We start from the raw sequence: 13,338 nt of genomic DNA on the forward strand, positions 1-13,338 counted from the left end.
TCGAGAAATTCAACGGCTCATAATCAACACATCCGTCCTCTTTCTTACGCGTCTTTCTACGATCGCGTTTTTCCCCATCCATAGCTTTCATTTTGTCATTGGCTCAAACAGGACAGAATAAAATTAAATTGCAAATAGAATACAATTTTATGGATTTCGTTCTTATGATTATTTACACTCGATTTGGCCACGTGCGAGAATCGAGAGAGAAAAGAATCACGCGGCGATTCTTCAAGCAATTTATTCGATAGCACTCCCACACTTTATTCGAACTTGGAAAGTGATCCCGATGTTATAATATACAATATTTTTCAGGTGGTGGCGTGGATGGAACCGTAATGTTCCATGTGCAGTGGCCTGTGAGAAATTCGCGAACATAAGAACACGCCCGACATACGGACAACGAATGCGGAATCCCGGTGAGACGACGGGGGCAATTCTTCGACGAGGATCCTCGGACGTGCTTGAAATAAGCAGTAATGGCACAAATTCTTATTTCTCCGTGAATGCTCGGCCTACGAGAAGCATTTTTTCGACGTTAGTCAGCGAACCAAGAGAGAGACTCATCCGTCTCCTCGTCTCCGATAAGCACAGTCCTCGCGGAACTCTCTGTCGGATGTCCTCCAAAACTTGGACCCCCCTCTGAGTCTCACAAATTGTATATCCCGGGACCAGTTACGCGCGTCGTTCTCGAGAAACTTTTGCATCGATCGCGAAGCAAACCAGACGAACTTTCTTCCAGACGCGAGTCTTCGGGAACTTCCCGAGAACGCGACGCCGCGATTCGCCACCTCCTCTCTCCTTTATCTTACCTCGTTAAAACGCTCTCGGCCATGAACGAACATTTTCCACTTTGCCCGCGATAAACGTAGCGCGCTACCAAAAAAAAAAAAAAAAAAAAAATGGAAATCCCCGAGTCAATTGAAAATTAAGGAGATACCTGGAAGCGTTCGCGCGAAATAGGCGAGAGGAGATTCTTGCTCATTCTAATAACGTCGAGGATTGCGAGTAACAGTGTCGTCGTCGTAGTGAAGAAGAATGTGCGAGACTATTGTACCTTAAAATTCCAAGCGTGTTGGACAACGAGAATGGCAACCGACGTAATGCAACGCTGAAGAGCGGATCTGAGTTAAGGGTGTCGCGAAAGCACCGAGAAAACGTTTTTAAACGAAGATTTAGTTTCGGTTTTCATCTAATTAAACCGCGTTAGAAGTGTGATTCGTGAAAGAAAGATTAATGATACAACGCGGACTTCCATATAAATTCCGGAGAAGATTTTAATAGCGATGTGTAAACAAAAAGCTTGAAATACAGAAATTTGTAATTTTTTCCATTTGAGTGAAACGTAAAGGAAATACTCAATTCGGCTCAATTAATACGATGCGGGGAACGGGAAAAAAAAACGTCGAGTTATGATCGAGCGAGGTAGAACGAAAGTTTGACGGGGATCATCGCGAAAACAACGGCTTCGTTAAATGCGCAGCATCGTATGACAGACCGGGGGCGAAAAACTTTTCTTTCCGAAACGAAACGTACGGAATATATATATATATCGTCGACAAATATCGCGCTCGCGAATTCCAGGAGCAATATTCATCGTCCTCGGCGAGGAATTGATGCGCGAAAAACCATCCCGTCGTAAAACGGCGAGAGAATTTCACGACGAAGCATCAACGATCGCTTTAGTAATCGTTAAAAGGAGATCGAATGAATCGGTAAAATGCACGGCCGAAGCGACTGCGGGCTATAAGATTAAACGCGAAACTCTCCCGTAAAGCGAAGAATCATCGAACGTTCCTTCTAGCTGAGAGAGAGATTAGCGTAATAATTAACGACCCGATTCCTGTCTCCTTATAGCGGAGAAGACAAAAAACGAGGTAATATAAAACCGACAATTACGTTTACGAAGGACAAGTTACAGGCAGATATGAGCGAAAAAAAGTGCATTTATTATTCTACGGCGACGAATAAGTCGCGAGGACAATGAAGTTTCATCCAACGGATGTCCGGGATATGATTGGATTCTGCGGAGAGCGGTCATTGTGCATAAAACGTGAGTGGAAGTGAGATCAAACGTCGAATCCGGAATTGTCTGATCGTGCCGCTTATCTTGCAGTCTCTAACACAGGCAAAGGTGATATCGCAGTAATATTATCGACCTTACCATAGCAATCGGTATCGCCACGGAACTAATCGAGATGGCCCGTCGCACGAGAGCACGAATATTAACGACGGAGTCGATAAACGGGAAAATGGCTCCGAATTAACGATTTCCGTAACCGGAGCGGCCGCGAAGGCCGCGCGCGATACGATCTCTCTCTCTCTCTCTCTCTCTCTCTCTTTCGAATCAATTCCCTCGATTCGCCATCGTCGTTCTCTGAACGATTTCCGATTAAGATCGGTTAAATGGAAAAATTGACAAGAACTTAAAAGCTCGTATTTCCGGCAGCCTTTCTGAAAGATCGATCTTGAATAAACGATAACAGAACTGACGATATTAGAAGAGCAAAGATATTCGCTTGGAAGACGCTGATTGATAAATGTGTTTCTCGATTCTTCGACCTACGGAAACTTCCCTCTGCAGCGACGTCGCGTCGAAGAATTCGTAAGTTGCCTCGATTATAACGGTATTATGCGAGAACGAGTCTTGACGTTACGTCGAAAGCTCGATCGAATTGATCGGTTGGTATGCGCGATCGCGAAAAATATGCAAGTTACTCGCCCCGAAAGACGATAGTCCACCCCATTCTCTCCCCGATAGTTTCTTCTATCCTAAACGAATCTTTACCCTTTAAATCGAGCAGCGTAAAAATTTCCAGATCATTCAAGTAATCTCGGTAATATTCGTTTTGGAAAAAAAAACCAACGGATATATTCAATGACAATCGATAGACGATACCGAATCTCTTTACGACGCCATTACCGTGGAAGTTATCACCTCAATTACCGAGAAGTCAACACATCTGGAATAGGGAAAAGTAGCATAACGCAAATATTCGGAGAGGGGAAAAAGATAAAGATTGCGTAGATTCCGGTAGAAAACTCAGCACTCTTGAAGAGAGAGATAAGTTGCCACTGCAAAATTGCAAGCGGAAAGATGAGTGAAGGCGACAATTGAATTGTAGTAGAGGAACGAAGAAAAAGTGTGAGAAGAATTTTCGCGATAGTGTTCAACGTAAGCGAGAGACGAAAAGAGAAAGAGAGAGAGAGAGAGAGAGAGAGAGAGAGAGAGAGAGAGAGAGATTCTCTCGCGATACCGTCGCTATGCAGAGTCTCGCAGACGAATACTTGACATACAATGCCACGTCACATCCTTGGAACGTGACGACGACGACGACGACGATACTATGGTATGACAATGACACCTACTATCACAACGGCACCAACTACACGGATCTGGAGCCGCGTAATCAATTTGTTCTGCCATGGTGGCGGCAGATGATCTGGACACTCTTGTTCGCCGGTATGATCGCAGTGGCGACCGGTGGCAATCTTATAGTGATATGGATCGTACTGGCGCATAGACGGATGCGCACCGTCACCAATTATTTCCTGGTAAATCTCAGCATCGCTGACGCGATGGTGTCCACTTTGAATGTCACCTTCAACTATACCTACATGCTGAACAGCCATTGGCCGTTCGGCACGCTCTACTGCAAGATCTGTCAGTTCATCGCCGTCCTCACGATCTGCGCCAGCGTCTTCACCCTGATGGCGATATCTATCGACCGGTAAGTGGGTGTGAAAAAGTAATAAAAGTTTTTTTCGTTTCCGGATTCGAAATTTGCGCACAAAATTTGTGCTAGCTAAAAAATTTGAATAAAAATTTATATGATGATATATCGATTCGAACTTCATTTTTATTATAAAAGCGAATAATAATTGAAATCTAAATAATTTGCCCTCGAAACTGACGTATATACCAAAAATTATATAAATAAATAAAAAAAAAGATAAAAATAAAAGTAAAGCATATTTAAAAAAATTTTTAAATATGCAGAGAGAAACGCGATGTAATATCGATAACAAAGGTACCCGCTATTTTAGCGTTATTTAAATTATGCAATTCGTCAAAGAAATCGTAGCTTTAGAATTTCAAAAATTTTCAAATTAATACATAATTTAACTTTTAACACACGAATGAATATAAATTCTTTATGAATGTTATGAATTCCCGATAAGTAAACTAACAATATAAGTGAACCTTCCATATATCAATTTTTCTTGCTAAAAAAAAGAAATAGAGATACATTCATTTAAAAAATCTACATCAATTTTTATGTACTTATCTTTCCTTTTTTTTTTTTTTAGAATAATATAATTCGCTGAGAGCAATCACGTATTTCAAAATATCAGTGTGACATCCAAAATCAATTTTAGAACAATGTAACGTTTAGGATTTGCCCGGTTGTTGCACGAAATGTAAAGAGATATTATCCGTTAATACTAATCGTTTCCTTTCAGCTCGAGTCATCATCATGATACTTAGATACATCGAACAATCAATAATCCTGATGATAGCGTAGTTTCTGATTTCCGTGAGTTGTCTATCTTTTCCCTTCGCTTGAACGTGATGCTCTTGCTTTTAGCGTGTGAATGCTTTTCGTGCTGAAACCCCACTTAGATCGATGTCCGGTGCCGGGAAAACACATTTCCTTCTGTTTATCCGGACGAATTTGCTGCGTGTAGATGTTGAAGTAGGTAATACCTACTAGATATAGCGTGAATACGTCACACATGACGTCGCTTTAAGAGAACAAAGGTTTCACGATGAAATGGAAGAGACGAGTTTCGGACTTCTTCTTCTCTGATATGGCTGGGAGACTTTCCGAAAGGAATTGTCTATACACCATTAACTAGGTATAGGTATTAGATAGGTTAATATATGATAAACTAATATAGGTATTGGATAGGATAATATATGATAAACCAATATAGGCATTGTATAGGATAATGTGTGAAAACCTCTTTTTCTAACGATCAATCTGAGGTCGAAAATCGGTCGAGAAAAAGGAGGAAGACTCGCTTCAGCGTCACCTATCCTGCGATTAGACGAGACGAAACTTCATAGCCGTCAAGATCCAATTACATAGTTCAACAAATCTCAATTTCTTACTCGCGGCTCACGATATATCTCGGCACATCATCACCAGAGCAGATATTTTTTTCACGCGTATATAAAAAAACGCGAGAACCGAAAAGTCATCCTATTCTCTAAATCCACCGTCGCGTTCATCATTAGCATCGTATCGAACTTAAGTATATTTGATATGATCGCTTCTTATGGGATAGAACGCACATTGCAATCATAAACGTCTAAAAGTTTGCTTTACAACGAGAGATAAAAGAAATACGAGCGCGCAAAAAGTAAGTAAACGAATTCAATCTGCCAGTTTGAAAAGTTAATTTTTCCAAGCAACTCTCCTCTTGAACGAGAACAACACATTCGGGGTTATACTCTCAGCGGAATACATAATTCATTGCTCTTTTTTTTACCGTAATCGTAAATCTAGTTCTTTCTCTTTCCTTTTTAATCCAACTAGATTACGATTCTTTTAATCAGACTGGAACGAAAGATAATTCCTTGGATATTAAAGAGAGAAATCATTTATTCAAGGTGATCGATAACTAATGCGATATAAAAACGAACTTGTCGAATTCTTTGAAGATTCCGCCGGAAAGCGCGAATGCATTCGTAACATTTCGAGCGTGATCGCTTAAATTATCATGATCTCGATTAAAGATTCAGTCACTTTTCGAATCAGACAACCCCGGCATTTCTCAAAGCCGATGCTTATGCTAAGTTCGCGTCCTATTCAGCCAAGCGAATGGCTGAAGAAACCATCGCTTCAAGAAACCACGTAAGCAAAGCTCGAAAGGATGAAGCAATGGCGGAAACCGCTAGTTGGAATATTGTTCCTGCAAATTTCAGGAGCTCCTTATTTGATGTGTTTCAGAGAAAAAAGCCACTATTCAAGAATTAACATTCAAAATTAAGCGTAGAACGATTCTGAATGCCAGTCTATTCCGCGAGGCATCGTATAGATATTTTTGTACATTCACAAGAGTTATCCTAAAACAAACGTGTACTTTTCGAAGATTTAGACTTTTTTTTTTTTTTGGAATCTCGATAAAAATGAATAGGGAGATAAAAATTTCTATCGCCCTGTGTCGCCGACAAATGCGACGTATATTGGAAGGCGCTCATCGCTCGTAAATCCTGAAATTGGCTTTTTATGCCGAGGATAAAACACACAGAGGAGGGTGACTCGTTGTTACCGGTGCCAATCGTCCACCACGAATGTCGCACAGACGGATTTATGGCAGGAACTAATTTTCGGCGATACCGGAGGCTATTGCTTGCGCGACGACGAAGCCCGGCATTCCGCAACAGACATACGTACCGTGGCATTTCCAAAATGACATCTCGTCGATAGTGCATCGCATTCGATCGAGGGTGCGGCAGTCCCCTGATAATGTGCGTTATCGCGAGCATCGGAGATCCGAGACTACGACAATACACCAAGGTACGGAGAATAGAATACGGGAGTAAAGACGGAGAAAGGGAATCATAGGAACGTAGGCATCGGCGTCCGTAGGCCCGAGGATAGAAATAACACGGATGTCGCAGCTCGCGCGTCCCGATCGATTTTCACTACGACGAGAAAACGCTTTTATCTAGATTATTAAATGTATTACAGTGCGACGCTGCTGCAACGAGCCTTCGTAAGTGCGATGGAATCGAACGAAACGGGAAAAAACTTAATCGAAGGACTCGACGTAATAGTAAATACGACGCGCTCTAAATTTATATCCTAAGCCCGATTTAGAAGAATCTATAAATTCGCGATAAGACTCGAGATAGAATTCTATTTATATTTTTGCATTATAGTAAATATAAAAAAATTTGTGTATGTGTTCATTCCGATGTGTCTTTTACATTTTACTTCTACTCTTTTATTATTATACAATATACATGAAATTTTGTAAATAGAAAAATCTTATCCCAAATTTTGTCGCCAATTATAGATCGCCTAAAGCGGGGTCTTTACGATTAAACCGATCGTATGTATTTATTTGAATAATATTGCAAGTGCAGATTTTCTCCAACTCGTTTTCCAATTCGCGCATTTTTTTTCATCGTACCCTATGTATAAACGTATGTCGGCAGCAGATGTTGTCGTAAATATAGAAAAACTCAGAGATTGGATCGTCGGTTAATTTTCTCTGGCGCGCTCGATAGCCCACGTAAGGATATTGCTGTTATCACTATCTACCAGGGGGATATCGATACCAAGTATCGCGAAGAGAAAGGTCGATCTCTCGAAAAGATCGAAGAGAAATCAAACGCCGCGTAAGCGTAAGAAGAAGAGGCTCGGCAAAGTTTCCTTTTATCGCATAAAAGAGGATAAATAATTGCCGGCGCGCAAAGTAAAGAATCATTCGTCGTCGTCGTTTGAGATATTTTCGTTTCGGACACTTCGACAATCCGAGAGAAATGTCTTTTTGAAAAAGAAAAAAAAAAGAGAAAGAGAGAGACTGACTGATATCAAAAAGTATCGCCAATAAGAAGGAGAAACACTCTGCTTCAAAAAAGGATAAAAAGGATTTCAAAAGTAATCGCAAAATTAATTTGATTATATTGTCGCGATTTTTCACGGAACCGATCGGTTCAATATTTCAATTCGATTGATTTTAAGAAACGTATTGCAGCAAAATCTCATCTCAATACTCATTTTTATAAAATAGTATCTTTAAAATTGATATATTTAAAAAAACCAGAAGACACACTGGGATCTCTTTAGCGATTTATTAACTATATTAGAAAATTGGATCGACTCTCGAACAATTCTCTATGAAAGATCGTTATTGCGATACAATCGTTAGGTAACAAGATTCAATTCAGAATGCGGCGAGTATAACGGTACGATGAGCTCGCATTTTTAAAGAAATACGATATCGGATGTGTCTTAAATTTTGCACACGGAGAATTGTTTTATTCGACGACATTTCGCATTTATATGGCAATTGTAATACAAAACTGTAAAAATTTGCTTGCGTCTGAAGAACGCGCATTTCTGAATATTGACTCATTATGATATCCCCGCGTATGTTTGGCATCCATTATTCCATAGGGAAATGCACACAGCGCGACGTCGTTGATAGCGAAGGGTGAAGGGGGTGTGGTGCAGTTACCTCCTTGCGCGCGGTATGTCACGTACATGCTTCCGATACCGATTCAAACGAGAGCCGCGCGTTGAAACAATGCCGCTCATTGAAGGGAGCACACGTCGTTGCAATCGAAATTCCGCAAAGGACGTGCGAAGCATGTGTGGCACGAAATAAAAGAGAAATGCACATACCACAAACCTCCGAAAAAATATTTCTTTTCCGCCTTTAACAGCAACGAACGTTCGTCCGAGGCAGCGATAGAGAAATAATCTGGCATCTTATGTCCCGATTTGTGAATACGTTAGAAATTCGATAAAAGAATTCAATGAAAAAATGTAAAAAAAAAAAAATAATAATTGCAATCAGTAAGATCGGTTTTTATTTCCGAGAAATGATGAGAGAAAGAGAATCTGAGAAGAGATGAAAAAATAAATTCTGAAATATCGCTCAAGGATACATTAGGAGTCGATAAAAATAATCCAATTAGAGGCCAAAATGTACTCATGCCCGTCGCCGATGTGATCAATAAAAGCACTGCTTAATAATAATATATTGATCCATGCTAGATAGAAAATATATATAAATTTACGTCGATGGGGAGAAGTTTCTCCGATGGTGCGATGCAATTTCGATCCTGAATGCGCGTCTGTTGCATTTGTCATTTTGGAATTCTATCAATTATTAATCTTAGTATTCTATCAATTATATGTGACACACATTTTTTAATAAAAGCCATAAATTATTAAGCTTAAAATTCTACCAATTATCTCTCTCTATCGTTTTTTATCGATTAACTGTTCGTCGAGCGAGCTGTTAATTGCAGATTATCATTCAAAGGCGAGCTTAGTCAATAAGAAGTCCGATAGGCGGACAGCTTAGGGGAAGAAAACGAAGGGAATGAATACTTGAATAAATCCATTCCTCATTTAGGGACTGATCGATAAAGAAGATAGAAAATTTGGCATGCTTAACGACGTTTCCAGCACGACAATATTTCTGATAATCAGGTAGCGGCTTTCTATTGTATGTCGGCTCTCGATATTGATTAACGTAAAGGTATGAAGAATTTATAAACGTAGGTTATAAGTTGGTTAATTTACCTTGAGCGACTCGCGATCGTAAACAGACGTTACTTACGCAGAAGTTGATCACGAAAAATGCACTTCTGACAGAAGCTTGGCCAGAGATCACGAAAGAGATAGAAATAAACTGCACATCGTGTTCATTTACGATGCAGTAACCGAGAATTCGACTTTTTCGTTCTAAATCACATTCGAGAAATCAAACACGAAGACATCGAACTGATAGCGATGTTCGGATCCTGCGGCCTTTATCGAACAATGTGGAAGAGACATCGAGTACGATCGAGAGTCCTTCAACGATCGATTGACGATCTTCTTCTTTCCCAAAACGACGACGACAACCCGCAATTTAATTTCCTCAATACGCCGATTATCCCATAGGGATTGTCAATCGATGATCGGTGGTTCGAATCGTTTCAAGGCGAAGGTGTCTCGCGCAAGAAGAGAACGAGGATTTGACTGAGTCGCGTGGAAAGCTAACGAGAGCGTCTCAAGAACTTTAATGATCGCTATGACGATAACGGCGAGGAAGCGGTGATTACTAACGACCATCCGACACTCTTGACTAACAAAGTGGAGGAAACTTGGAATTTCCTAGAAGGAAACGTCCCTTGAGAAAAGCACTCTTGATTAGAAAAATTAATCAAAGTGACGGCGGAAACATTTTTTACCGCAAATAGCCATCGGTGTTTTTGCACCATCGATTTTCTACCGAAAAGAAAGAGAGAGAGAGAGAGAGAGAGTGAGAGGAGGGGGGGGGGGAGGGAGAAGCTGAGAATAAAATTTATCTACACGTTCTCCGATTTATTTCGATTGCGTGTGTCCTAGGAAATCTATCATCCTGATAGATATTACAAGTGATATCTGTTGGATCTGGCGAACTCTCCTCAAGTTGCAGGCTATCGAAACTTCGCGTATCCGTTGTCTCACGCTGATCAGTTTTACTCGTATTATCGGAAACCATAGGACTGATAATGAGATACACACGAGCAGTTAACGGAGCGATCCGGTCATCGGTTCGCATGAGGGTGCAAACCGGCACTTCAGTTGCCGTTTGTTTACAACGAGAAGATGGTTTTATTCGCGGGGGTTGTTTCACAGAAGAGTACCGACTAGTTTGACCAAATTGAATCCGATCTCTCTCGACACGCCGCGCCCCAACGTCCGTTAATTCGTGAGTAAATATTGACGGGGATTGCTTTTTCTTTTGTGAGAGCAATTCATTTTTTTTCTTCGTTTTTTTTTTCTTTTTTCGGGTTGGACTTCGAAATCCCGCTTGGATATTCGCCGCGTTTGTCGCGGAAGCCGCAGAATTCTCTCGGAATTCCACGCTAAATAACGAAGATTCGAAGGGATTCAAGGGAAAAAGAAGAGAATTAATTCTACCGTCGCGGGACGAACGTTGAGAGGGCATACAATATAGAATTAGTTTAATGATAAAACCATCTTTCAACGGAACCGAAAATAAAAAAAAAATAAAATAAAAAATAAAAAAAAAGGAAACAAAACGCCGAGTTTTCGAACAAGTCGTGAAATTTTCTGCTGGAAAAATCGCGAGTCCGGGTAAGGAAGCGACGCTTATAAACACTTTCGGGGAAAACTTGAACGAGAATAAAAAGACGCGATATAAAGTCTGCCTCGTTGAACGTGAAAAATACCGATCAAACGCAGCGTCGGATCTGAATATAAACAGATCGTACGGGCAACAAGATACGAGTAATATAACAACGTAAACGATATAGTTTCGACGGCAATATCGATTCGATCACGCGCGTAAACATGGAAAATTCAATCGCTTTGCCGTCTAGGGCGAAAAACGCGAAACTGTTAGACGATAAAATTGAATGTGACGTTGCTGATCTTCCCGAGATCCCGACAAGATCCCGGTCAGATCGCGGCAAGTTATAATGCGAATACCACCTTAAATTCCAACATCGATGCCGATCGTAGCTGGAATGTCGGCGTTTTCGCGAGATGAGCATCTGGAAATTCAATCAAACGGTCAGGAATGGGAATGAACCGCTCTTAAGCCGTTAGCAACTTCGACTCGCGGTGGCGAACTCGCGTTCCGACCTGCCAATGATCGATAATCGAACTATGACGTGGCGGAAATCGACATGGGCGGACGAAGGTCGAATTTATGTAAAATCGGATATGCCAATGCGAATGTGTCAATACCTTGAATCGCAAACAATAGCGTAGCCGCGCAACCGTCCATCAATATCCAACCTGTCCGGAACAAAACCCGGAAACAAAACCTGCGGACAGATCTCCGATTATTAAAGGGGATGATGCTGCGCGATGCATCGACAGTCTCCGAATTCGATCGAAACGCAATGTAAACATTCGTTTCGTCAATCGAAACGCCATCGATAAGTTTGAACGAGATAAATTTCATCGCAATTCGCAAATAACGGACAAAGAGAAATGACGATGTCAACAGTGCGGATTCGCGTGTCGACTATAACAATCCTCTCCAAAAGCCACGAGAAACCGGAATTGTGCACCGAGAATAGATTCCCGCGGAATCCGCAAGCGACGACGGGGAGTAACGATTCTGTCCGTTCCAAGGAAGAAAATTAGATTAAACACGCGAAAGCCCGTTTACGCATCGGCGGTACCTGGACAGATTCTCCAAGTGTAAGCGACCGAACCTGTTGAGTCGCAACCTGTTGCGGAAGCTAAATAATGCGAAACAACTTATTCCGTTTGTTTGAACCGAGGTCGGTCGTTAATCGTGAGAGGGAAGCTACCAAAACGTACGATACGAGAAGCGACTTCTTTAAATCTTCACTCGCTCGATGCAGCATTTAACGTCATTCGACCGAATTTCGATCGAAATACTGATATTATCGCCAACAATTAAAGGACCGATTAAAATTCCAATGCCAGTAATGTCCCCGTTCACGGCAATTCTCGACTGAACTCGGAGAATTGAAGACGAAAACGAAATGCGAAAAGACAATACTGACTCGAGTCGTCGATCGAGGACGCCGACAGCGAATAGGAAGATGTGAATTTATTACTCGCATCTATCAAGTTGTCCGCGTTCGAAACTTAAACGCCAAAGTGTCGCTCGATCGAGTGTTGATCTCGAAATTAGAATAAACATTACGCGCTGCTATTACCATCATCGAATGATAAAAAACGGAGAGGAGTAAACCTAAATTTTCTAAGAAGATTTGAGCACGCATCTCCATGATGACAATATCTTTGGCTGAACGGACGTTTTCTGTAACATTACCGCAAACCTATCGTTCTGTGTTACACACATCCGTTACCCAAATAATAATTCAAATCGCGAAGGTCCAATTTAAACTCAAATTACAAAGAAAATTATCAGCCGACCGATGCCTCGAATGGAAACAGCCGTTCTTGATTGTGTCGGTTCCAGGAGCCAAGCTACCTGGAACGCTGCCAGGTAGAGTCGAATGTCCAACGCAAACTACAATTATAACGCCATCGTCAACATCGACGTTCGATCGATTCGAGTCGTCGATCAACATCCTCCTTCTTTCCGCGAATAATAGAAATACGATTCGCTTAAACCATGTACTTCCCGAAACGCGCAGATACAACTTCCACAGGAATTACAACGCCAATTACGATAGAAATGGAAAGGGCAAGAAAAGCTGACGCAAATTGTGTTGTACAACACAAAAAACGACGAGGATAAGAACATCTAGATGAGGAAACGATAAGAAACTCCGATAAGAGCAGACAACCGCGGAGAATCCAACAGCCTAGCCCAACGAATTAATCCGCAACAGTCAATCATCCAAGTTTGGCCGGGATTAACGTTTATCAAAACCGATTACGCGGTTAACGAGGGATTCACATCGGGCGGGTTGTAACCTGATAAAATATGCATTGCATCTGCGAGGCAGTCGAGCGATTATCTGGCCGCTGTAAAATGTAATTTGTTGCGAAAAAAAAAAAAATATACCGGCGAGACTAACGAGATTAGCAAGAAGCGCGAATCTAATGAAGCAAAATCCACTTCTACGCGTAATGCAAGTTTGTAAGTTTAATTACAATCTTTTTTAAGCCATACAATAATATTCACGCACACATGATAATAATG

General features: G+C 41.2%; 2 protein-coding genes across 8 annotated transcripts in view; one reads left to right on the forward strand and one right to left on the reverse strand.

Annotated features, from left to right (window-relative positions):
• The window catches only part of LOC138942608 (RWD domain-containing protein 1), a 112,305-nt gene that overhangs the window by 77,821 nt on the left and 21,146 nt on the right, over positions 1–13,338 (reverse strand). The gene's annotated exons all lie outside the window — the stretch shown is intronic.
• LOC138942606 (tachykinin-like peptides receptor 99D) overlaps positions 1–13,338 on the forward strand; it is a 76,746-nt gene that overhangs the window by 39,769 nt on the left and 23,639 nt on the right. For all 6 annotated transcript variants that reach the window (XR_011448342.1, XR_011448341.1, XM_070312959.1 and 3 more), the window contains exon 2: positions 316–3,731. Coding sequence is in view for 4 of the 6 variants with exons in the window: in XM_070312959.1 (XP_070169060.1) it covers positions 3,265–3,731 (467 nt within the window). In the remaining 2 variants the exon portion in view is untranslated. The remainder of the gene's footprint in view (positions 1–315; positions 3,732–13,338) is intronic.

The sequence above is a fragment of the Polyergus mexicanus genome, unplaced genomic scaffold (genome assembly GCF_030449975.1).
Source record: "Polyergus mexicanus isolate NDT 795.1 unplaced genomic scaffold, iyPolMexi1.0 SCAF_23, whole genome shotgun sequence".
Classification (NCBI taxonomy): Eukaryota; Metazoa; Arthropoda; class Insecta; order Hymenoptera; family Formicidae; genus Polyergus; species Polyergus mexicanus.